The 27,515-nt window shown below is 46.7% G+C and overlaps 1 protein-coding gene across 1 annotated transcript in view; it reads right to left on the reverse strand.

The window, feature by feature from the left end:
- The window catches only part of LOC146784497 (fish-egg lectin-like), a 181,967-nt gene that overhangs the window by 67,254 nt on the left and 87,198 nt on the right, over positions 1–27,515 (reverse strand). Inside the window, exon 3 of the mRNA XM_085632963.1 lies at positions 2,213–2,534. Within this exon, the coding sequence (XP_085489089.1) occupies positions 2,213–2,534 (322 nt within the window). The remainder of the gene's footprint in view (positions 1–2,212; positions 2,535–27,515) is intronic.

Consider the following 27,515-nt stretch of genomic DNA (forward strand, 5'->3'; position numbering starts at 1 on the left):
TCAAGCAGGATCAAGGCAGCTCCTTTTCCCTGGTCTAAGACCTGCCTGATCTCTACCGTTACTTCGAGTAATACTGTCTCTGTGCTGTGTCTTGTCCTAAAGCCAAACTGTGTGTTATCTAAAAGTTTTTTTGTCTCAACAAAGGACACCACTTATTCGTTCAAGAACTTTTCCGCTATTTTCGCAGGTAGTGGAAGACGGGTGATTGGTTTGTGATTGCCTGGATCCTTTTGATCAAGGGACGCTTGTAGGATCATCTCAGTTAAATCCTAGTTTATATAATGGAGGGTGTGCTATTGCTCTCTTTAATTCATTAGACACCATTGCAAATTCAAGAGAGGAGTTTATGCTTTTTGTTATGAGGGGCTCCACATCAGAGCATGCATCCCTTAAGGTATGTGCTGGGTAAACATCCAAAGGCGATCCTACTGGACTACTGTGGCTCCTGAGAGTTTCAATTTCCTCCCTTAAAATGACCTGAAATCCAAAATGGAGCTGAACTGTTGTCTATTTTATGTCATGATTGCACCCTACAGACACAGAGCCTGAGCTTCCACATGGTCTTCCCTAATTTTAGACATTTCCCGGGAAAGTAATCTGCAAATTTATTATTTACAACCTACAAAATGATAAGTTTATCCCACTGAGATGTCAAGTTATTGTTATGTTATGTGTGTTTGTAAAGCGCACTATCACGGAAAAGGGTATTCTGGCGCTGAGCAGGTGTCTTCATTCAGCCCTGCTTAGGGTAGGTTGTTTCAACTCTTGTTGCAACTCTAATGCTACAATTAAAGCTACGCAATGCAAGGATGTAATTTATTTGTCAGACTACTCATAACCTGTACGCCAAGTGGTCTTGAGGTTTCATGGGACAAACATTTGCATTATTAGGTTGGTGGTAAGCAATCTGCATTTGTGAAATTGAGGGTCAACCACCATTTTTTTAGTTTGCTGTTTTATGGGACTCTTTGTTGATGATTTGCCAATATGTCAAAATATATGCAGTAGTGGTCAGCAGTGGCGGCTCCTCTGCTAAGGCAGAGGAGTGTCGCCCCACTGAACACAAGGAAAGATAACATGATTATAACTTTCATTATTCTTGTGTTATTTTCCCTATAGCTGTCAGTGGCTCTCGGGCGGGCGGGCTGGCCAGAGCAGAGGAGGAGTGCTGTGCACTTCCAAAGTGCGCATTAACTATATGGCCGGCCATCATTGCAGCGTTGTGATTGGCTCAGGGGAGCCTGTCTGCTGGGTGCTTCCTCCTGGTGGCTGGGAGTCTGCAGGAAGATGACTAAAGACATAGGAGAGGCAGCAGCTGGCCGGCTGGCTGGCTGGCCATTCCAGGTAAGTGGGTTCTGTATTTTTTATTTTTTGTTCCGTCCTTCGCCCAAACCTTCCGTTCCCCCACCGGGTCTGGTAGCAGATGCCACTGATGGTCGGTCAATCCCATTTCCATGACCTGAACAAAAACCACACTCTCATTGAGCAGAAAAATTAAGTCTCTGGTGTGGGTCCTTTTCAATGTGGAGGATTAACATTGGGCGGATACTCAGAATGGTTCCTTAACTTTGAATGTAAACAACATTTAATCACACCGTAGGAGTGATTAAAAATTGATTACATTCAAAGTTAAGGAATTATTCAGAGTATCTGCCTAATGTTAATGTATCAAAGACAAACAGATCATTATAAATTGTTAGAGCTTATATTATAAACTCCACAAGCCAGTTGAAAAATTCATTACTTATTGAGGGAGCTTGGTAAATTTAGCTGCCGTATGTCAATTCTTCCTTCTTCCAGTTGGGATACAATATCTCTCAGAAGCTGAGCATCCAAGAGAAAATTAATGGTTCATGCAAAATAAAGATGCTTTGTTAGCGTTGTTATTACTAAAACACGTCAGCATGGACTATGAACATCAAAATAGTGAGTGACATTATCTGATTTAATTGTAAGCCACCTAAAAGTATATGGTAATATAAGGGAGTGGGATGGGCCCCTTTCATTGCGCTGAGGTTTTAGAATTTGGAATTAATTCTTCCATAAAGCATTGCAGAGCCAGAGTGGAGAAGAGGCTTAGTTCCTGTAGTGGAGGTCCAAACATATGCTTAGCCTTCTTCATTAGAAATGCTGTGACCCATAAACAGACTACAATCAAAATGTTCATACAACTTCTCTAGAGAAAGACACTTCTACATCTCCTCTACCTCACCTGCGATATACCCCTCCTTCACGAGTCACCCCGTACACAGACCCATCTGTACCAACTTCGATCATCGAGAGTTTGCCAGCTACTTGCTGCCACCCGGTTCCCTGGCAGAAAGTTGGAGTGATGCCAAGACGGAAATGGATGTCATCAGTAGAGTTGACTCCCCAGCACCCAAGAGGTCCACAGGTATAGTACTTCATCGCCCCTTGAATCTGGTACCAAGTTCTCGATGCTGTGGTGGGGTTGCTCAAGCAGAACACCGCATTGTTGTAGTTGACACCAGAGATATATGTGGCTCCTCCAGCATCAATCTGCTTCAGTCCCCCTAAAATCAACATGACAACAGAAACTGAGAAAATCAAAGAGAGTCATCGAAGGAATTGAGAATGGCAAAGAATAAATGCCACCAGGGCTCTGGAGTGATCTGAGGCAACAAAGCAGAACTTGAGAAAATAATCAAAACAAGAGAGCGCAATGTTGGTCCAAGAGGACCAGAGCCAAGGCATATTTTCAGGAGGAATCATCAACATGGACGGTGGTTATCCTGGTCATTGTTGGACATGTCTATCTTAAAAAAAAATACAAAATACTGTGACACTTTAAGAAAGTCTACACAGCTGCTAGGCCCCTCCCTTCGTAGTGCTGCCCCTAAAAATTAGATCAAAGGGCCCCTTTTAATGAACATGGCTGGAGAATTGACTCATGGCAGCTACCATGCAACACTTTATCTTTAACTGTTTTCACTTAGATTGGACATCTACAAACCCACCCCTCCAATCAGTCCTACTCTGCACTACTGAAATAAACACTCTAGTAAACCAGTCTTCATCACTGAAGAGTCAGAACCCAAAATCACCAACTGTATTTACCCTTTGCAAAGGCTAAGATTTACAGAATGACAGGCTTTGCGAGAGAAGAAACAAAGATGCAATGTCTCTTACCACATAGTTTGTTGAAATTCTCAGTATATATTTCACTACATATATTGTGAGAACTGGCAAAGTGAATGTAAAAGACAGCAAAAGAGATTCACATGGAAAGCATGTACAAGTCATGTAATGTTACCAATGGCTCTTGTCAGTCAGTAAACAAGCTGTCCATGAGGTACTGGCCACTATCTATTCAGATTAGCGAGCCCACAAGAATCCACCTTGCCATAAGACTATCCCAGTCACCGCTCATGGGCTATAATAACGAGGTTCCTCAGTCACAGATCTGGTGATGCCATACTGCCAGTGGCCAGGAGGGATGACCCAGGACCATTTGGAAATACCAAGGTGATGTTCTTGCCGGATTCCCCCCTTTTGGTTCAGTAGCAAAGAAAAAGCTTTGACGTGGTGAAAAAGAGATTGCTGGAAATGGAACTCATATACATGCTGGTCTTCCCGCAAGACTCAAAATAGCAGCAGAAGGAGATCCTGGCATTTTCAGACACTGGAAGAAGCAAAGGGCAGTTGGAGGATGAAGAGTCAGAACCACAACCCTATTGGTGAGTTCTCTACAGGACAGAGACCGAGGGCATCAATGAAAATAAAGTAATGTCCCAGTGACAGGGTACTGAGCTCCAATGGGATAGAGCTCGTGAAAGGGACAGCCACTTTGAAGACAAGTGAAGGACTTGGAAGCCACAAGTAAGTGATACTGGAGGGCTCCTAGAAATTGAGATTCAGTTGCTGTGCTGCTCCAATAATACCATCCAAGGACAAGGGACAACCCAAGTGTGTTTAAAGCAGCAGCACCTGAATTCACTTCTCCCTGGTGTGAAGGAGCAAGGAGCCTGTTTCACTCCCACCAAGAGGAGGTGCTTATGGGACAGCATACTCCAGTTTGGTTTAAGTAGGTTTGTTCCCTCAATCAAACTGAGGTCCAGATGGACTAACTTTAGGAATACAGATTTCCTAATTGCAATTAACTCTAAATCACAATTAGGAAAATGGTATTCCTAATGTATGAAACTCTTTTGAGTTTCTTTAGCGATTCCTTGTGGGCCACAAATAGACCTACCACATGCATATTCATGAGGTAGGTCGCAATTGGGGACCCATTAGGAATCACAGCCATCACAGAGACCACCAAGTATGTGAATGCTTTTAAATAAAACATAATTTGTTTTTCAAATGTATCCTGTAAAGAAAAACAGCATTCGTTTCAACAGAAAAAAAAATGAAATGTTTAAATTTCATCTTTTAAGAGCAGGCATTGGTCTGTTGAACCACTTCCTGCTCTTCAAAATCCTTCTTTTTTCAAATTTGGAAAGGGGAAGAAGTCCCAAGGGGACCCATTTCTATTTGAGAATTGGTACCACCAATTTGGAGGGAAGGCTCAAAACACGCCCCTTCCAAATACTGAATTTGAATTGCAAATTGCAATTCGGTAACAAGTTACTGAATCCAATTTTGCATTTTGTTCATCTGAGAAATGCTTTGTTCATCTGGCCCCAACTTAATTTAAAAAGTATCAAAGAAATATAAAAACTTTACATAATTAAAACTGGTTACATAAAACTTCATGAAAATCCAATATTTAAATATTCCAGTTCTTTACACATTTCGGAAAAAGATCAACTACAACTGCTTTTTCTGTTTTTAATGCATATGAATAATTAAATACATTAGTCGCTCTTCTGACCGCCTTCTTTAAATGTTTTCAATATTTTCTCCTTTAAATATTTTCTCCTTTATTGAGTTGTTTATGGACATATCAGCAGTATATGTAAAAAATCATTATACCCAGTTTTCACATATGTGCATAATAATTTCTTAGTGCCATTTTTCCTCCTCTGTGTGCTTAAAGGAAGGCCCAGTCTGTTGCTCGAATACAAATATAACTTGAAGAAAAAAATACAAGAGGAGTGGCGGTCGACACAGGTAAGCGCGGTTGGGCAGGGTAGGGGGGGAAGTTGACAGACGACTGAATAGGTAAAATTAAATAAATAAATAAAAACAATTCCAGCATCTGTCGACTCCCCCCACCGTGCCCCATTCCACCGCCCACCGCACTTACCTGCAACGGCAGCGACTGGGCAAGAGGCATTTGGCAAAACAGGAACAGTTGGATTGATAAGCCCTACGGGCGGGAGCACAATTTTGGAGTCGTGATCTGAGGACTGTCTCAAAGAACAATCTTTTTGACTGCCTTTTATACATTTCTTGAAGCATCATAAAATAAGTCATAGAGCCATAAATTACTTTCACCTGATGACAAATGCAGTGCACCATGCGTGCACACAATCGGAACCAATGGGTAAGCTGCCCAGATATCTGGCATGGAGAGTGTGTGATCACTGCGTGTGTTGTGTGTGCTGTGTCCTGATTGGCTAAGTGTTCCTAACTTCATGTGACATCTCACTTTATGATGTTTTGGGAATGTGCCCCCATTTGGCCATGTGCTTTTTATTGGGGCCAATCTCCCAGGTCGCCACCTGTGGGACTAATCTGGGTTTTTCATGTTCGCACATTTGTCCTGATGGTTACATGCCACCCCACCTGTGATCTGTCAATCAGTAGCCTCAGGCCTCAGGCCCAGGCCTGCCTGATCAGGTATTTCTGACTCAGGGTTGATGGAGAGGTCATATCGGGGGATTTCAACAACAGTGATTCAATTTCGTATTTATGCCTACATGTATCATCGCGTACATCAACATCAATATTAACAAGTTGAAACAACAAAATATTTATTTTTATGTCTGTACACAGTACATGTAGAATGTATTTGCAAAGCCCTGTTAACCTTTAACCACATGAAAATAATGAGCCCTGTTCCCAAAGGTAAATTTACAAGTAGATATTTACTCATGTAGATCTAATTCTGCACCTAGATGTAAGTTTACAGGTTTTCACTATTCACCGTTTCCAAATGTAGATTTATACATAAGTGCTGACTCAGATGTCTACACCCCCAGAAATCGTGGGGTAGAGACATCTAAGACAAAATTTGTAAGTGTAAAGATATGTCCACACATAGGCGGAGTTCTCTGACACCGGGGCAAAGATCTCTCTATGGTAAAGTATAGAGAAAATAATAAAGTTTAATAATTATTTTTGAAAAATTTTAAATGTGATGTAAATTAAAATTTTTACAGAATTTTAAATCATTAATATTGTCCTGGAGCTAATAAAATAAAATCTCATAGCATATTAATCCATCAAATTTAATGATTATTCAATATTTATATAACTAAACTATATTAATTGAATTTATGAATAATTTTTTTTTATCCAAACCTTAAAAAACATTAACATTTTATTATTCTATTACTATTTAGTACATTTAATTAAAAGGCCTGTGCTTTGTATTAAATTAAGATAATTGTAACTAACTGTTTAAAAGTTTAATTTAACAACTTTCCAACAATAAGTCAACACATTTTATTGAATGATAAAATATAACTTTTTAATTTAGTCTAACTTTTAAACACTAAAACAAGTGTGTGTGTGTGTTTGTGTGTCTGCTTCTATTGTTTTCTATGGGATTGAGTTGCTATACCTGTTAGTGGTATTCTCCAAAACAAGGCTGAAGTACATTTACTACAATTTTAATGAGCATTTGGGCTGTGGTAACTTTAGAACTGTATGCCCGGATTTACTAAACTTTCACGCAATGCAACACAGCAAGAAGGCTTTCTGGTCAGAAGAGTATTTGCACAGGGATACCTTCCTGCATAAAAAACTATCCTTTAAGGCTCATCCCAGAATGCAGCATATATACAAAGGGAAAGTAACAAGAAAAAATAAAGATATTCTTTGTACAGACTTTGGTAAATGTGGGTTTGCATCACAACCCGTGGCTGGATCAACCTATGGAACACCACCCATACCAAGGTAACACAAGACTGCCTTACATTCCTTTTTTTTTACTAAGCCACTCACAACCAAGCAAATTGGACTTTATGTGGCTTAGAAAATCCTGAAATACATTTTGCATTGAGGTTGCGTGGAAAAAACGTGACACAACCCGATATAAAATGTTAGTAAATCTGGGCTGTAGTTTGCGAATAGCAATGGTTTTACTCTCTTTGGGTAGGTGTTTGTATTCGACTGCGCCTCCCTAAACCCCCCCCTTTACTCCTCCCTAAACACCTCCCATTTAGTAGCAGGATTTACTCATTTTCCAGTCACTCCTGAACAGTGTCTACATAAACGAGTCCCTTGGCGTGCCGAGATCTCAGCCATGATTGTAAATGTTCTATTCTTTGTATTTACCAACCAGACTGATAGATGACTCTTGACAACTGATGCAACTTCCCATGAATTTGAAAGGACTTCAGAATTAAGGTTTATTGTTTTATGGCAGAATTTACTGTGATTAACTGCTGCCCCATAATGAATGGCAAACACAGAGGCCTCCTGATATTGGTAAGAGGCAGAGAAGAGCATAAAGATAATTAAAGATTACACATTTAAAATGATTTCAGGGCTCAAACATTGACCCATGCCAGGCTTATCCAGCTTGCATTCTGATACTTGAAGGCCTTAATTTATACAGGGGCGGCTCCTCTATAATGGCAGGGGAGCGTCGCCCCACAGCACGCGCAAGCAGATGATAAGTAAAATGACAATAACAAAGTTATTGTAATTTTATTTATACTGTCTGTCTGAGCCCCAGAATTACTATAGGGCAGGGCGGGGCTGGCAATGTCAGAGAAGAGGAATAGAGTGCACTCATAAGTGTGGAAGTGTGCTTGGCCGCTTTTCCTAGGCCGGCCAAAAACACATGCCCACTAATGTTTCTCCAACACGACTGGGTTACACAGCAGGGTTGGAGAAAAGGCACAGGCTCCAGTGCACTGTCTGAGTGGCAAACAAGGCTGCTCAGACCAATCCTGGCGCTGCTCTCATGTGAGAGCAGCATCATGATCGGGTGTGGAGCCGTTGCCTTTGGGCCCTTCTCCTTCTGGCCCAACGGCGACAAGAGGAGCAGCGAGGCGGCTGTCAGCGGCAGCAGAGTGGCAGGTAAGCTTTTTTTTTTTTCTTTTATATTATTGCAATTCTCCCTCCTCAAACCCCTGCCCTTCCCCGGCAGCCACCCTACCACTTAAGATAGGTGGCCGCCGTCACTGAATTTACATTGGGACAAACAAACCTGCAAGTCACAGAATATGAACATAAAACAAGGATCAGATAAAGTACTTCAATCAGACATTGGGGAAATGGCAAACTCTGTGTTTCTTGCTCTAATCTCATAAAAATGAATCTTTAATGTGTTGCCGTGTGGGAAAATCCATTCCCCTTTTTGGAAATACCGAGGTCCTTTTGTGGAGAGGTGTGTGAACACCTGGTAGTAAGTATGTAAATTAAAATACCTCAAAGCTCTCATAATGCATCTCTGCTCTCACTTGCACTACGCACCAGGCTAACAATGTAAGCCATACTGAGGCCCTCATTATGCGTGGACCAATAATTCATATCATACCTCATAAATCCGACTGCCTTGAGTCAGAATTTATCAGGTGGGATATGTATCACTCAATTGTGAGTTTATTACAAAACTCATAATTGTGATATGTGCAGTAACACCAGTTACTGTACAATTCACAATTAACTGTGCCACTTGTAATGATGGCCTATGACTTCATAGACCTCTAACAATATATACCTGTCCTGACGTGCTCCATGTCCTGTTCTCCAAGTGCTACGACGTTCAGAGAAGTCTCACAATGCATCTGTGTCCTCACTTTTCCTTACATTGTTATCCAGGCAACAAAGTATTCCAGGGCTCCCTCACAACCTATCTTTGTCTAGCTTTCACCACCCTCTGCTACCCTTCTACCAAAGACCCTAAGAGAAAGCACATGTATTTTAGCTGCATGTTACACTACCATCTCAGACTGAGATATTCACAGCGCTCTCACAGTTTGTGTTACTTTTGTAATGCAAACCTGACGCAAAATGTTATGTTGGGATTTACTATTCAACGCAAATCGGGCTTGCTTGGGATAGTTTCCTAAAGTATGCGTTGCTTTGAGTTACTTTGCATCAAGAGGGGGTTGCATGGCTGGTGCAAGGGAGTTCCGATGCAACCACCCATGGGTTTTGAAGCAAATCACTATATACCAACATTGGTAGACAGGGTTTTGGAACAAGAATATATGCCTCACTGAGGCAGGCATAACTGTGAAGTAAGTTTTAAAACTCTCAACATTTAACCAACTTTGATTTTGAGCACTGGCCAGCACTTTGGTGCAAGGGTGTGTCTATTGGCGTGTGGCAGCTTAAAGGGCGCCAGCACAGGGGGAGACACGGACAGCACCATATCTTAGTAGAACTTGGTAGAACTTTGGTTGCTAAGCTGCATTGCGTGACTAGGTAATCAATCTGCATATTTAGGAATAAAGAGAAACACTTTTACCACTAAATAATCTCGATAAATCTCTTCCTCTGCCACTAATAGACTACCTTCAACTTTTCTTAATTTTAGTGCCATCATTGTCCCCCTTTTGGCAAATGCCTAATTTAGTAAATAATCCTCTTCCTTTCACACTTGAAATTGCTCTATTGAATGCTCACTCTCTTCAAAACATTCTTTGTAAATATACAATTTACTATCTCACATGACTTTAGACCTTCTATGTTTATAGAGACTTGGCTTAAACGTGGCTGTGAGTCAGCTTTACTTAAGTCTTGCCTTTCTGAATGTACTTATGTTATGGCTGATCACTCATGTCATAAACATGGGCGAGGGCGACTATTTAATCAGGTAGTGATAGAGTATCCCATTCGCCAAACTCTAAATCAGGCCTTCTTCTCATTCTACCATCAGCTCTTTAGAAATTATACCCTCAGCCTGGTCGGAACACTAAGATTTACCCTTCATTCTCTGAAACATTAAGGGTTTCATTTACTATATTTTGACGCACCGCAGTGCAGTAAGCCATCCTGTTGTGCTTTCGTTCAACAACATAATAGGGCAGGAATAGGACACAATCATGTCTTTCTCCCTTGCACCTGTGCACAAACAGCAGCCGTGTGACAATGCAGACACCCTTGCGCCGCAAGGGTGTATGCATTGCAGGGATGGTATGGTATGGTACGGATTTTTTATAGAGCGCGCAACTCACCCTAGGGCATCTAGGCGCTTAACTGGGAGATGAGGGAGATGAACAATACCAGCAACGCATAGACCAGTTTAAAACAGGAAAGTTTTTAATTGCTTCCTGAAGATAGTCAGTGACTGAGTTTTACGAACTGCTAACGGAAGCTTATTCCAATAGCTTGGGGCTAGGTATGAAAACGCTCTGCCTCCCGTGCGTGTGAGGCGGATTCTGGGAACTTGAAGGAGGTCCAAAGTATTAGATCTAAGAATACTTTGAGGAGAGTATTTGACCAGTTTCTTTCGAAGGTAATGAGGACCTCTTCCCATTATAGGTCAAACAGCAGATCTTAAAAATTGATCGGTTTCTGATATTTAGCCAATGCAGTTCCTTCAGCAATGGTGTTGAGGCCGAACCTGGTGGGTGATTCAAAACAAGTTGTGCTGCCGTGTTTTGAATAACCTGGAGTTTAGTCCGATGGATTTGACTCACTTCAGCCAGCAATGCATTTCCATAGTCTAAGCGACTAACAACCATTGCCTGGACTAAGGTTCTGCGCTGAGATATGGGGAGGTAAGGGAAGATTTTCTAAGCAACCTTAGTCCATAATAGCAGGAGCTGGTTGTTGCTGCTACCTGATCTTTCATAGTTAGAGCCTGATCCAAATGAATCCCAAGATTCTTTACCGACTGTTTGGGAATGGGGGGGGAGACCAAGTTGACTAGGCCACCACTCATCAGACCAGCTGTTTTTGGCTTCACCTAAGAGCATAACCTCCGTTTTTCCAGGGTTGAGCTGGAGGCAATTTCTTGACATCCAGTCAAAGATGGCAAGCATTCCAGAAGCAAAACGGAGTTTGTCGAGTTCTGGGTCTGGACCGATTGTAAACATAAGCTGGGTGTCATCAGCATATGATACAATTTCAAAACCCAGATACTCGACTGCTTTTGCCAGAGGAGCCATATATAGGTTAAAGAGAGTAGGGCTCAGGCAAGAACCTCGGGGGACTCCCCTATCAAGCAGCATTTTTTGAGAGACATACAGTCCCAGCATAACAGTTTGAGTTCGACCCAGGAGGTACTGTTCTAGCCATTTCAGGGCTAACCCTTTTATGCCACAGTCCTGGAGTCTCTCCAACAGCTTCGAGTGGGAAATGGTGTCGTAAGCTGCGGAGAGATCAAGGAGGATCAGAATTACTGATCCTCCTTTATCAACAGTTAGCCTGAGTGAGTCTGTTATGGCCAACACAGCCGTTTCCGTGCTAAAACCGGGACGGAAACCAGACTGTGATGGATCTAAAAGATGGTTTTCCTCTAAGTACAGGCTTAGTTGGCTATTAATGCAGCTTTCCAAGATTTTACCTAGGAGAAGTAGCAGGGAGATGGGGCGGTAATTTGCCAAAATCAAGGGGTCTGCCGATACTTTCTTCAGTATGGGACGTACGACCGCCTCTTTCCAAGCAGTCAGGATTGTGGCCGAGGTGATGGAACTATTAAATATGTCTCGGATTACAGGGGCACAGCTCAGGGCCAAATCTGCCATAATTTTGGGAGGACAAGTATCCCATGGTGATCCCGACTTAGCTCTTGAGAGAGCTTTAATCACCTCCTCGACCGTAACTAACGAGAAGCAATTTAGGGAACATATATTTATATTATTTTGATTCCGGGGTGATTGAGAGGAAGCCGTCAAGGAGTTATTAGTGGTGGGGAAATTTGCATAAATATTCAGTATTTTTTCCCGAAAATAGGAGGCCAGGGAATCACATAACTCCTGGGATTCTAGGAGCAACTGTCTGCAAGCTTTTGGCGAGACAAATTCCCGGACATCATTAAATAGTGTTTTCTGGGAGTTGCTCGCATTGTCAATTTGACCAATTATATATTGCTGTCTGGCTACTTTTAGGTTCAGGTGGTATTTGGACAATGCCCTCTTATACAGTGTTCTATTTTCCTCTGATTTGTCCGTGCGCCATCTCCTTTCCAGATGCCGACAGCTAGACCTTTCTAGCTTCAGTTTACCTGAGAACCAGGGGGTTGAAACTCTCTGGGTCTTTGATTTCATTAATTTCTTAGGAATAATTTTGTCTAAAGCTCCTTCCAACGCAGTATTAAAAGTTTCCAATTGTTCACAAATATCTTTAGTCTGGTCTGATTGGTACAAGGAAAAAGTCTCATTGAATGCCACAGGAGAAAGATTGTCCCACCTCCTACGTAGTCTTAGGGGTTGTTTAATGGGCCGTCTTACACTTAATTCAGCCAGGCAAGTTATATGGATCGTAATCATATAATGGTCGGTCCATAGGAGGGGGTGCGGAGGGTCACAGTGAATCCGGTCTGAATTGGAGAAAACTAGGTCCAGTAAGTGCCCAGCAATATGAGTAGGACCAATTATTCGTTGAGTGAGGCCTAAAAGTTTGAGAGAAGCCAGTAATTTGATAACTTCAGGGTCATCTACTTTTTCTCCATGAAAGTTGAAATCTCCCAACAAGAGGAAGGTTTTAGCTGCTAGTATATGAAGTGCCAGGTATTCTACTAACACATCTGTAAAGCTTCCTTTGGCACCTGGTGGGCGATATACTATTGCTCCATACCAGGTGTCAGATGGAGAAACCGTGATTTTAAAAATGCCTGATTCTAATTGGTCATTGCATAGTGAGGAAAACCCATTTTACCTCCAGGTCTTTTTTAAAAGCAATGGCAATGCCTCCTCCTTTTTTATTTCCCCGATCCAGATGAATAAACTTATAGTTCTCTGGGATTGCCAGCGTAATCATCGCCTGGTTTGAGGGGTTTAGCCAGGTTTCGGTAAAGAAACACAAAGTGGGGTCCTGGGATGTCATCATGTCCCATATTTCAAAAGGGTGTTTTGCTAATGATCTAGCATTACATAAAATATTTCTATGGGACATGGTGGCCAGAGTTCCTGATTTTTCCACGACGATCTTTGGTTCCTCAACTGTACTCATTTGGTATTTACAATTGGAGCAGGATACTGGGCCTTCTAGCATGGAAAGATTGGACTGAAAGCAGTTATTAGTAGGACAATTCTGTGCTTGGACGAGCTTATTTATTTGGTTTAGAGCCTCCGCCGAGTAACTAACTGCGGGGGCATGGGTCCGGGGGGAGGCAGCACTACTGGCCCCTGGTCGCGTGAGGGTGCGGACGGGCGCAGACGGGCTTGCCTTTGGCGCGCCACCGGCGCGCCACCGGCGCGCCCGCTGCGCTCGTCCGCCGCGCGGCTGCGTCAGCATTCTCTGTTATAGAGAGAGGGAGATAGACACTAGAGCGCCACCCCCAGAATCCCTCCAAGATGTCCGCCCGTAGACCAAACACCACACAAGACAAGCACGAGCTCTGCCAAAGTATCACTTTGCCCCCAAATGTGGCAGCCTAAACGGCGACAGATAGGTAGGTGACACTTTAAAAAAATTGTGTTTTTTTTTTTTAAAAAGAACGACAATGATACACAATTTTAAAAAGCATAAAAGACAAATTACTTTTCAATGCGCGCAGTTAGCTGATCTCCCGGCTTCCGCCTCAGGAGTGCAAACATCCAGTGTGGCGTGGCCGCGTCAGCATCCTCTGTTATAGAGAGAGGGAGACAGACACTAGAGCGCCACCCCCAGAATCCCTCCAAGATGTCCGCCCGTAGACCAAACACCACACAAGACAAGCATGAGCTCTGCCAAAGTATCACTTTGCCCCCAAATGTGACAGCCTAAACGGCGACAGATAGGTAGGTGACACTTTCAAAAAATACTTTTCAATGCGTGCAGTTAGCTGATCTCCCGGCTTCCGCCTCAGGAGTGCAAACATCCAGTGTGGCGCAGCCGATGATTGTTATTTGCGGTAAAGGACACCTTCCTGCACATGAACAATCATTAAAGGCAATTTGCTTCTTCCATGTGTGCTGCGGAATGCAGCACACATAGAAAGAGCAAAAAGCAAGGAGAAATTAAAGTATTTATCTTCATTTTGCCATTCCTACACCTCCCCTGGGGAGGCATAGGATCATGACACACTCCCATGTTTAGGTTTACGACACTATGTAAACCTGGGAATGTGTCTGGTTACATGGATGCTGCGTGGGTACACCCACAGCAACAACCATGGAATGACACTTTCACGCAGAGGGAAGGCACAGTGTGACGCCGGTGCATCTAAAAAAATGACGCACAAGCAGCACAATGAGCTTGTAAATGAGGCCCTAAGTAAATTCAAATAGCTATATGGTGAAGATATGCAATTGGAGTAAGTTCTTCCCAAACAGTGTTGGTGTTCCGTTGCATGATTTGACATCTATTGCGGATATCTCTAATGTTTGATAAAAATGACTGAAGTCCCCTTGGTTCAGTGACGCACTAAACAGCCTAAATTAAAACGGAATGAGATTAACTCCTCTGGAGAAGAGATTACTATTCAGATCTGAAAACACTGTATATAAACTCTATCTGAATACAAAGTAGCTATAAAAGGGGCCAAACGCTACTATTTACTGATCCAATTAGCAGTGGACAAATAAAAAACAACAAATATTTTCAAAATCATAACTGAGTTATCTCTTCTGAATAATCCCAACACTCACAGAAGTTCTGTAATCGACTGGCCATTTATTTTACACCTAAAATTGAGAATATCGTTCTCTTACTAACATGCCAGTCACAGAGTCAATCTTAAGTACTTTTTTTGAGCCTTCACCTTCATCGTAGTCTTCTTTTCCACTACTTGAGTCAGATGCGGTCTTACACTTTTTTTAACACTGTCGTTCATCTCTCCCTTGACCCAATCACAGTTAAATTTCTTTTCTATTTGAAGTTTTTGCCTGTGCTCTGCTTGACATCTTTGATTTTTCTCTATTTCCACTGGCACTGTCCGATGCTTTTTGGAGGGACATAGTTATCACTCTTCTAAAGAAAACCGGCCTCGGTCTGTCATCACTTCCAAACTGCAGGCCTATCATGCTTCTTCCAGCTAATTCTAAAATGTTAGAGTCCTACCTTGCAAAATAGCTCTGTTTAGATCTAGGGTCTAATGCCATCTTGAATGATTCTCAAATGGCATTTTGTTCCAATCGCAGCACAGAACTAGCCTTAGTGGCAGCTGTGGATGATCTGTGCATAGAAGCAGGCAGGGGTCACAGTAACGCGCCACTTCTTCCAGATCTTGATTGATTGATTGATTTGATATTTATAAAGCGCAGCAGTCACCAGAAAGGCATCAAGGTGCTAGAGACCAGCCGTACACCCCCAGGAAAGTGCAAAAAGACAGAAAAACTCTAGCTAGCGGCTAGACTGTGAACAGCCAGGTTTTTATGGCTTTTCTGAAGGGGAGCAGAAGAGGGATAGATCTGAGAGCAAGGGGTAGGGATTTCCAAAGTTTGCTTGCTGCAGCCGAGAATGCCCTATCTCCCCACTTCTTATTCTTGGTTCTTGGTACAGCCAGTTGAATTTGGAGCAGAGAACGTAGTGGTCTGCTGGGAAAATGCCAATTGAACATAGTCTTCAACCTTGAAGAGTAGAGATCTGGCCATGCCGTTTGACAACCCAGACCACAACTTCTTAAGAGCTTGTGGCTATTGGAATTCAAGACACTGTGCTTAGCTGGTGTGTGTCCTTTCTAACAAATATTTCATACCAGGTATCTCTAGCTCTATACCATGTTTCCTCTTTTAGGTGTGTCAGGTGTGTCTCTGGTGTTCCTCAGGGCTCTGACTTGTCTACATATTTTTTAATAACTACTTGAAACCTTTAGCTGCCCTGGTTTTCTCCTTTGATGTTAGAATCTATAATTAATCTAAAGATGCTCAACTTTGGCTGAGAGTCAGTAACTAGCCCAAAGATATTGTGTACTTCCTAAATTTCCTGGTAGTTATTCACAAGTAGATGAGTACCCAGTGGTTGAAACTGAACACCGACAGAGACTGAAATCGTGTTTTCTTGTGACAATCTGTGCCTTGGGCAACTCAACTTCTCGGCACCTAGACACCTAGCTTGTCACTTGCCTGTGGCTTCCAGTTCCTGATTGTTCCAGACAGATCTAGTGACACCGCAGCTGCCTGTTTTTCCTGCTGGGGTTATCCCGTCCAGGTTTTCCCACACACCGTTCTTCCCACCAACAGAAGCCCTACCCACCCCAGGACCTACTTAATGCAGGCCCCAGCATGACGGTGCAGTGGATGCTTGTAGTGGCCATGCCGCTGGCACACCAAAGGCAAGCCTGTCTGCACGCATCTGTGCCTGGACTGTGTCCAGCACCACGATCCTTGTCCCTTCTTCCCCTAGAAGATACACCATTGCTGAGCTCTACACCCTCGACCGAGGACACAGCAACAAACACTGCCACTGCTCTGAACCATGGTAGAACCTATCACCTGCACCCACTGCCACTTAACCTGCCACTGCACACACACCAGCCCACCGACCAGCCCCACCCCAAGCACACCTCAGATACCAGATGAACAAAAACACCAACTTACATGTGGCCTTCTAAAGACACTCTCACTATACAAGCATTCCACTGAACTATGGGACCTCATCACCACCCTTGCAACCAACATCATTTTCCTCACTGAGACCTGGCTCAACCCCACATCTATCCCAGACATTGCCACAGCGATCCCCGGCGGATCCAAAATCACTCACCAGGACCGCACCAACAAGCCAGGAGGAGGAGCAACCATGATCCACAAAGAGACCATAAAGTGTACTACCACCACGACAACACCACCACCCCTATGGATCATCTCAACTTCAAGCTCCACATGGATGAAAAGACATTGATCAGAGGCATATTCGCATACCAACACCCAGACACACATTCCAGCTTCTGCAACCTCATTGCAGACTTCATTGAGCCCCTAACCTTGGACTCCAAGGACTACATCTTCCTCAGAGACCTACATTTCTACATCGAAGACCCCAAGAACAAAATACCAGAGACATTTCCTTGACAGTATGAGTAGTCTCAGATTGACCTAGATCATCCACAACCCTACATACATCACAGGACACATGCTGGACCCAATTTTCACCTCCAGCAACTGCGTTGAATACAGACAAATCACAGAACTCACATGAACAAATCACTCCATTTGTCTTCAAAAGTATCTCCAGACCCCGCACTGACACCCCAAAGAGGAGCAACGCTCCTCACCGGAAATGGAACAAAATCTCTGAAACCAGCTGGGCGAACGCCCTCAGTTCCTTCAATTCTGCTACCACCACCAACCTCGAACAGGGAGTGAAACGCTTCAGTACCTGTACAGATAGCATTGTCCTCATCGAGAGCAACATCCAGAGAAAATCCTCCAAAAGGCCAGCTGGCACATCCAAGGACTCAGAACAGTGAAATGAAACACCAAACAATTGAAGAGGAGATGGTGCAACAGCAAGGACACCTCCGACGGGGCAGCCTTCACGACCTCCTTCAACCTCTATAACCTCCTGCTGAGGGCAGCAAAGAAGACAGCCCTTGCTGTACGCATGGAAACCAACGACACCAAGGAACTTTTCAGCATTGTTAAGGAATTCTACAACTCAGCTGACAGTGAAAATAATGTTACGCTCACAGGAGCTGTGCGACAACCTCGTGCACTTCTTCCACAACAAGATCGCAACCGTATACAGAAACTTTGAACTTCAATCCACACTTACAGACTTCCTCAACAGATACATCACCACTGCAACTGACACAAATCACACACTAACTACCTGGAACATCCTCTCTACCCAGGACACCAACTCCACCATGAAATCCATCTTCTCGGGAGCTCCCACAGACCCATGCCCGCACCACATCTTCAACCTCAGAAGCCAAAAGATCGGACAGGAACTCACCACCCTACTCAACCCCTCTATCACCACTGCGACATTTCCCAATGCCTGGAAACAGGCTGAAGTCAGACCACTATTCAAAAAAGACTCCGCCAACCCCAGCAAACTGAAAAATTACCAGCTAATCTCCCTGCTCCCATTTCCAGCAAAGGTACAGGAAAAGATTATCAACAATCAATTCATGACACCAGGAGAAGAACCAGCTACTCGATGCTTCCCAATCCGGCTTCTGCAGCAATCACAGCACCAACACCTCCCAGAACGCAGCTACCGACGACATCCAAACCCTCCTTGACTGAGAAGAAACAGCAGCTTTGATCCTCCTCGACCTCTCAGCAGCCATCAACAGCGTATCTCACCACACACTGAACGAAAGACTACATCCGCATAAGAGGGGACATGCTCAGATGGATCACCTCCTTCCTCACTGGCAGAACCCTGAAGATTCACCTCTCACCTTTTAGCTCTGAACCCAAGGAGATTTGTTTTCTTAAATGTTTTTTAATTGGCATTTATAGATACAGCTACAGTACATCATGTCAAGTCATGTTGGTATTTGGGTACAATTGAAAAGGCATCTTGTTACAGCTCATATTGTAAATATCAAGAATACCCACAGTAGTATTCATCATCATAACTTTATTCAACGGTTGAGTCATCAAAGTACATCATATAAAAATACATCAATTATTCAAAATACGACGAATTTCCCAAAAATGTGAAATAGTTAAAATTAACATTAAATTCCATGACACAACTCTCAAAGATAATATAAAACTACAATATCTTGAAAATATTCCCAATTTACTATAATCTATAACATATTCAACATTTCTAACACATTTAAATCAATAGTAAATATCAATCTCCATCAAAGCACAAAAACACAGACCTTATGAAGCAACTAGTCTAATATATCACATGTGGCTATTTAGCTATACGGTATCTCACGTACCATTTTTTTTTTTTTTTATACAAATACTCAAATTAAGAAGCCATTTAAAGGAGGCTTTTAGAGCGAATTGACCATGTCCATTTGAGAAATTTCGCCACTGCTATCGCAATTGTAGGGTTAGAATCTGTACTTAAAATTCTCAGGGCGTAAACATATCTCCGAGTGCCCATTAGCCGACAAATGGGTTTTATCCACATTCGGCGAGGTGCAAGATATTGAGGACAGCCAAACAAAATATGTCTGACAGATTCTTGTTGGTCCGGACGCCAGGGGCATCTGTCACTTGGAGACCCCTCCCATTTCACCATAAACTGCCTTGTTGGGAGGGTACCAGCCCTAAATTGAAAATACAGTTTGCGATCATATGGCCTTTCAATAACATCCCAATATTCTTCAAACATGGGTCTGGTCTTAAATTCAAGAAAACGACCCGTGAGATTTGTTGGTAGCTTTTCCAACATTATTGAATGGTGGATGTTGGACTTGGCCCTTCTGGCAGATTCACCCCTGGACTTTTTGGCTTTTTATTGGTGACTTGGTATGGTGATTGTTTGGTCTCTGCGCACTTTCCCTGTGTCCCAGGGTAAAGTGCGTGCGTGCTCTGAGTGCATGTGGTGAGATAGGCCTGCCCTCCCATAGGAATGCATGGGGAATGTATGTGTCCCTAGTAGTTCCTGATGCGTGGGGTGTGCAGGCCCGAGTTTGGTATGTGCGGACTCGTGGGAGTGAATGCTGCGCGAGGATGTGTGCGGCGTGCATGTACCTAGTGTGGAAGTGCCACTTCTAGAAGTGGGCACTTCTGTGTGCAGTGTGTCTGTCGCGTGATTGGCTGGTCGTGTCATGTGACGGGCTAGGGATTCCCGGGAGTCAGGATGAGTCACCCAGTGGTGAATGGGGAGATCAGCAGCTAGATGGGTGGGAGGAGTACACCTGGGTCCTGAATAGGACAGGGTTTTCCACACACAATGCTGGCCCCGCCCCCTGTGGTGCGACTGACGACCCTAGCCCTTCCAGTGAATAGAGTGAGGGGCTGAGCACATCAAGGGTGCTCCCCAACCAGCTGCGACTGGTTTTCCCCCTCACCCTGAACCCAGAACAAAGGGTTTGCCTGTATAAAAATGGGGCTGTGTCCCCACAGAAACTGTTCTCTGCCAGGATCTTACCTGAGGGGGGCTGCTGCTGCTGCTGGACCAGAGGACCGCCACCTGGACTACCTCCCTGCCTGGAGGCCCAGTGAGCTGGCTCTGGGTCCAGCCTTGCCCCCCACCCCTGCCCTGCTGCATGCAGGGAAGAACATTGCTGGACTTTGTGGTTCTTTTGTCCCGGAAGCGCTGGGAGCGTTTTATTTGTGTGCCCAAAGCGCCTGGAAGCGCTTTTCTTTTCCCTTAGCGCTCAGGAGCGCTTTATTACTGCCAGCCGGTGCCCACCCGGCATTTGCCCCGTCTCTACCGACCGAGCGGGAGCCACCCCGCTCATTTAATTATTTAATTGGCGGGTGCCCACCCCGCATTGTGGTGTGCTTACGGGTGCCCACCCCGCTTATTTGATTATCCTTACAGCGGGTGCCCACCCCGCCGTATATCTCATCTACCGAGGGAGCCTACCCCTCTGGTTGCCGAGTTTCGAGATCACCGCCGCGGCCGGGCTTGCAGGAAGTCAGGCAGGCCGGGGGCGGGACTCCGGGACAACCGGAGTCGGAACTAGGAGGGCGGGAGCCTACCCCGCCTCCTTCCAGAGAATCGTGGCTGGTCTTTGCCCCGGAGCAGGCAGGAGCCTACCCTGCGCCCCGGGGCCCTCGTCCGGAATACACGAAGCGGACAAGAAAGGAAGCGGACGGTAGCGAGGGAGAAGCGGGGCTCCCGTGGCCGGTGAGAGCCCCGCTGCATCTGCCTCGTGAGTGACGTCCCGGTCCCAGAGGAGGGACCGGGTGGAGACGAGAGCCCCGCGTGTCGTCTGCGCCGACGGAGTCCCGGTGAGTGAGGGCAGCCTCGTGTTGTGTGCGGAGCGAGTGCGCTCCACCGGGGGCATTTTGTTTCAGAGCCGTGAAGGCTCCAACGACCGGGGGCATATTGTTTGTTTCAGAGCCGTGAAGGCTCCAACGGTTTGGGGCAGTATTCCCGAGTCCAGAGGGACTCCAACGATGGCGCATTGGTTGCCTAGAGCCCACGAGGCTCCCACCACGTTTTAGGGGCACATTTGTTTATTGAGCCTGTGAGGCTCTAACGGGGGCATTTCTTTATCGTTCTGAGGGCCCGGAGGTGCCCAGGCCTCAGTCCATACAGCTGCCCAGCACTTAGTGGGCAGCTGCCACGTTTAGGTTGTGCCCCGGTACACTTTGGCTGGCGCAGCTTGCGCAGCCTTGCCCTAACATTTAGACACAGGGCGTCCTTGCCCCTTCAAGGCCAGTTGGCCTAGGGACTGCCACAGGTAGTGGCTAATGTGAGTTTTGGCGCCATTGTACCTGTTCTGCACCTCTGAATGTGTTTTTGCGTCATGTGCTTTGCTTTACACCTCTGAATGTTATGCATCATGTGTTTAGGTGCTTAGACCCCTACAGGTATTGTGATACTTAGGTGGTTGTTTTCTCCCTAGTACAGGTGGTGCTAGTGAGGTCCTGATTCCCTGCGCAATACTGTCCTAAGGTGGTTAGGGTTGCGTAGGTGGTACTTACCTGATACCAGTAGTGACTGGTTGTGTGCTAGGTGTAATTTTGTGCAACAGTAATTTTATTTCCTATGTTCCAAGTGCTATGTTCTAAGAGTGCTAAGTCCGGACAGCGGTCCATGTGGCCCTGTCCCCTGTACATATAATCCCTTGTAAATTCTGCCCGTGCCTGTTGGCACATTGTAGAGTGTGTGTTTTCATCTAATGTGTTGTGTATAATACAAAGGCTATTTTTATAGAATACCTTGTGTGGAGTTTCCTTTGTGGTGGGCCTTGGGTGTTGTTGCTGGGTGCGCGCGCAAACGCTTTACACATCGCCTCAGGGATAAGCCTGTCTGCTCGTGCCAAGCTACCAAGGGGGTGAGCAGGGGTTATCTTTGGCGTGTAACTCCCCAGCCCTGACTAGAGTGGTGGTTTCTGTCTGGCTTTGGCGCAAGCCCTAGCCAACCAGAAATCCCATTTCTAACATTGGTGATCAGCGGTGGGATTTGGACTTGCGTTTGCGCTGTACCGCAGCGGCAACTGGCCGCACTACAAAACTCTGCATTTAGATAAATCACATGGTATAGGGATTATTGTTTTAAAATTGTTTTTAATTGTCATTTCTTTGGAAATGTGGTTTTGTGCACTGTGAGTTAGGTGTCCCTAGCTCGGGAGGGTAGATCATCCCCCTAAGTGCATTGTGTTTCTGGATTCACCAGAGGGTGGGATCCAGTGGTGGCAGCGTAATAGTGTCCTGTACATTTGTCCCCCGCCCTGCGCCCAGAGTTGGTACCTGTGTCACGTGGTGGTCAGGTTGAGGAATCAGGGGTGGTAGAAACTGCCTTACCAGTCCGAGGGGAGGGTTGTGTGTGTGGATGAATGGTGTGTGGCACTAGGCAAGTGAGTGTGAGTTCTCTGGGTTAGAGAGCTTGCTGAATCTTTTTGTGAATTGTGCTCCTGTGTGAAACTCAGACCCCTAGGTTCCCTGTATAATTGTTACCATAACGTCCGCCAGAATGGAGCCTGCTTGTGATCCCTATGAGCTAGCTTGGCGCCAGAGGCAGGAGGTAGAAAGGTACTGTACAGAGGAAGAGTCAGAAGAGGAGGTAGAGGATGACAATACCTAGACGCCAGTAGAGAGTGAGGACCCCATAGGTAGGGCGTCCCTTGCTGGATCCAGCGTAGGAGGCAGCGCCTCATCCCTTTCCCTGTCCCCAGAGGAGTGGGAAGATAGGAGGAAAGAAAGGGAGCACCAGCTGGCGTTAGAGAAGCTCAGGTTAGAGCATGCTCAGGCTATGGCGCAGCTGGAGGCCAGGAAGCAACAGCGAAAGACTGAGTGGGTCTTGGCGCGGGAGAGGGTAGAGGAGGCTGAGAGGGCCTCCACCAGAGGCAAAGTAGCTCTGGAGGGTAGACTACCCCCTGCGCGCAGTTTTAATTTTCTGGGCTCCCCAGGGAGGGTTGAGTCCAGTGGTAGTAGCGATGTAGATTCCAGTGTAGGAAATCCCAGTCCCAGTTCCCCCAGTCTGGTACCTGTTCCCCAGGAGGAGGAGTTAAGGTTGAAATTCAGGGGCAGTAGGAAACTGTCTCACCAGACTTGGGAGGAGTTTGTGGATGGATGTGAGGATGCAATGTTTGATTGGATTTCCACAGCAAGTGATTTTGATATACTGTGTAATCTGGTTCTCAAAGAACACCTGCTCAGTTGTTGTGTGCCGGGGCTGCGCCAACACCTGTTGGGGTGTGGATTGTCTGAGCCATTTGACCTTGCGGATGAGGCAGAGCGCTGGGAAAGGGCTAGAGGTTCTCTGGAGTCATTAGGGAGTGACTCCAAAAGTAGTGGGTCAGGTATCTTCCAGCCCAGCGTGGTGGAAGAGGCTCAGTGTAGCCCAGCTAGGTCCCAGGATAGCGAGGAGGGTGTAGGGGCTCACTGCCTGGCTCAGTGGAGCAGGAGTGAGAGGGTGACCGAGGGTCCCCGGACGTACGAAACCCTGCCTCAGGACTTGGATGGTTCCATGAGGGAACACCAAGTTGGGGACCTAGGCTGTCCTGTTAGCCCATTTGAGGGAGATCTCCTGGTGAGTAGAGGACCTGGAGCACCTGTAACCAGGGCTCCTGTGGTTCTAGAGTCTGGCAGTACCGCTCCGGTAGGGAGGGTACAGGAGTCCAGTGTGAGGAGTGATTGGGGGATGAGTTTCCCAGTGGAAGAGCCTGTGGGTCAGGGACTACCCAGTTGGGCTAGGATCCCGTGTAGTGACCAGGGTGGCACCACTTCTGTTCTGGGGGATCTCCGCGCACTGTCAGGTGGACAGGGGACGGGAGATCAGCGCCAGACAGACAGTCGCTCGGCATATGTGTCCTTTGATAGCCTCAGGGGGATGGAGTGGAAATCCCCAGAAGTCCTGGAGTGCCAGGCAATTATTCCACCAAAGGTTCTAGGCCGGAGGTTGGGAGGCCAGGTTCAGGATCAGCCTGACCTGAAGGGTGGGACGTCTGTAATCAGCGTCCCGACCAGTTCTTCTTCCAGAGGTACCGCCCCAGTTGGTAGGGAGCAGGGTTCTGGAAGGGGGTGCAGAGGGTGGGAGAGCCCACCTCTGCCCCCAGTACAACCTGAGGGGTTAAACCCTGGGTTGGAATGGCGTTCTAGGTGTACCCCTCGCCAGAGGAGGAGGAACCCTAGGAGAAGAGGTAAGGGGAGGAGAGCCTTCCCTGAGACTCCTGGTCCGCCTGAGGGTGTAGACCCTAGGCTGGAGAACCAGTGGCAGTCTAGTCCTGTCTTTCAGAGAGGAAGAGTGGAGAATGGCCGCTATGCGCCAGGGGTTACTACCCCCCACTCTGTGGTTAGGCAAAGACCAGTGGCACCTGGGTGGCCTAGGGCCTGGTCTTGGCCGCGGACAGCTTGGGAGTACCAGTGGGGTAGCCCAGTTGGTCCAGACAGTGGTGTTAAAAAGAATTCCATGGGTTCACCGTGGCGTAGAACCGGAGGGTGTCCATGCAGTTGCGGGCCCGCGTCCGTGTTCTATCGCCCCAAGCAGGGAAGTCCATCACGGTGGTGATTGGTCTGCCCTGTGTTTTGGCTGGAAGGGGGTTGTGTTGGACTTGGCCCTTCTGGCAGATTCACCCCTGGACTTTTTGACTTTTTATTGGTGACTTGGTATGGTGATTGTTTGGTCTCTGCGCACTTTCCCTGTGTCCCAGGGTAAAGTGCGTGCGTGCTCTGAGTGCATGTGGTGAGATAGGCCTGCCCTCCCATAGGAATGCATGGGGAATGTATGTGTCCCTAGTAGTTCCTGATGCGTGGGGTGTGCAGGCCCGAGTTTGGTATGTGCGGACTCGTGGGAGTGAATGCTGCGCGAGGATGTGTGCGGCGTGCATGTACCTAGTGTGGAAGTGCCACTTCTAGAAGTGGGCACTTCTGTGTGCAGTGTGTCTGTCGCGTGATTGGCTGGTCGTGTCATGTGACGGGCTAGGGATTCCCCAGAGTCAGGATGAGTCACCCAGTGGTGAATGGGGAGATCAGCAGCTAGATGGGTGGGAGGAGTACACCTGGGTCCTGAATAGGACAGGGTTTTCCACACACAATGCTGGCCCCGCCCCCTGTGGTGCGACTGACGACCCTAGCCCTTCCATTGAATAGAGTGAGGGGCTGAGCACATCAAGGGTGCTCCCCAACCAGCTGCGACTGGTTTTCCCCCTCACCCTGAACCCAGAACAAAGGGTTTGCCTGTATAAAAATGGGGCTGTGTCCCCACAGAAACTGTTCTCTGCCAGGATCTTACCTGAGGGGGGCTGCTGCTGCTGCTGGACCAGAGGACCGCCACCTGGACTACCTCCCTGCCTGGAGGCCCAGTGAGCTGGCTCTGGGTCCAGCCTTGCCCCCCACCCCTGCCCTGCTGCATGCAGGGAAGAACATTGCTGGACTTTGTGGTTCTTTTGTCCCGGAAGCGCTGGGAGCGTTTTATTTGTGTGCCCAAAGCGCCTGGAAGCGCTTTTCTTTTCCCTTAGCGCTCAGGAGCGCTTTATTACTGCCAGCCGGTGCCCACCCGGCATTTGCCCCGTCTCTACCGACCGAGCGGGAGCCACCCCGCTCATTTAATTATTTAATTGGCGGGTGCCCACCCCGCATTGTGGTGTGCTTACGGGTGCCCACCCCGCTTATTTGATTATCCTTACAGCGGGTGCCCACCCCGCCGTATATCTCATCTACCGAGGGAGCCTACCCCTCTGGTTGCCGAGTTTCGAGATCACCGCCGCGGCCGGGCTTGCAGGAAGTCAGGCAGGCTGGGGGCGGGACTCCGGGACAACCGGAGTCGGAACTAGGAGGGCGGGAGCCTACCCCGCCTCCTTCCAGAGAATCGTGGCTGGTCTTTGCCCCGGAGCAGGCAGGAGCCTACCCTGCGCCCCGGGGCCCTCGTCCGGAATACACGAAGCGGACAAGAAAGGAAGCGGACGGTAGCGAGGGAGAAGCGGGGCTCCCGTGGCCGGTGAGAGCCCCGCTGCATCTGCCTCGTGAGTGACGTCCCGGTCCCAGAGGAGGTACCGGGTGGAGACGAGAGCCCCGCGTGTCGTCTGCGCCGACGGAGTCCCGGTGAGTGAGGGCAGCCTCGTGTTGTGTGCGGAGCGAGTGCGCTCCACCGGGGGCATTTTGTTTCAGAGCCATGAAGGCTCCAACGACCGGGGGCATATTGTTTGTTTCAGAGCCGTGAAGGCTCCAACGGTTTGGGGCAGTATTCCCGAGTCCAGAGGGACTCCAACGATGGCGCATTGGTTACCTAGAGCCCACGAGGCTCCCACCACGTTTTAGGGGCACATTTGTTTATTGAGCCTGTGAGGCTCTAACGGGGGCATTTCTTTATCGTTCTGAGGGCCCGGAGGTGCCCAGGCCTCAGTCCATACAGCTGCCCAGCACTTAGTGGGCAGCTGCCACGTTTAGGTTGTGCCCCGGTACACTTTGGCTGGCGCAGCTTGCGCAGCCTTGCCCTAACATTTAGACACAGGGCGTCCTTGCCCCTTCAAGGCCAGTTGGCCTAGGGACTGCCACAGGTAGTGGCTAATGTGAGTTTTGGCGCCATTGTACCTGTTCTGCACCTCTGAATGTGTTTTTGCGTCATGTGCTTTGCTTTACACTTCTGAATGTTATGCATCATGTGTTTAGGTGCTTAGACCCCTACAGGTATTGTGATACTTAGGTGGTTGTTTTCTCCCTAGTACAGGTGGTGCTAGTGAGGTCCTGATTCCCTGCGCAATACTGTCCTAAGGTGGTTAGGGTTGCGTAGGTGGTACTTACCTGATACCAGTAGTGACTGGTTGTGTGCTAGGTGTAATTTTGTGCAACAGTAATTTTATTTCCTATGTTCCAAGTGCTATGTTCTAAGAGTGCTAAGTCCGGACAGCGGTCCATGTGGCCCTGTCCCCTGTACATATAATCCCTTGTAAATTCTGCCCGTGCCTGTTGGCACATTGTAGAGTGTGTGTTTTCATCTAATGTGTTGTGTATAATACAAAGGCTATTTTTATAGAATACCTTGTGTGGAGTTTCCTTTGTGGTGGGCCTTGGGTGTTGTTGCTGGGTGCGCGCGCAAACGCTTTACACATCGCCTCAGGGATAAGCCTGTCTGCTCGTGCCAAGCTACCAAGGGGGTGAGCAGGGGTTATCTTTGGCGTGTAACTCCCCAGCCCTGACTAGAGTGGTGGTTTCTGTCTGGCTTTGGCGCAAGCCCTAGCCAACCAGAAATCCCATTTCTAACAGTGGACCATTTCCCAATATCTTGCTTTTAGAATTTTTTTACCTGGGAAGGTTGCATTTTGAGGATTATCCCACAGTTCTACCATTCCCATCTTCCCT

Source organism: Triturus cristatus, chromosome 11, assembly GCF_964204655.1.
Source record: "Triturus cristatus chromosome 11, aTriCri1.1, whole genome shotgun sequence".
Lineage (NCBI taxonomy): Eukaryota > Metazoa > Chordata > Amphibia > Caudata > Salamandridae > Triturus > Triturus cristatus.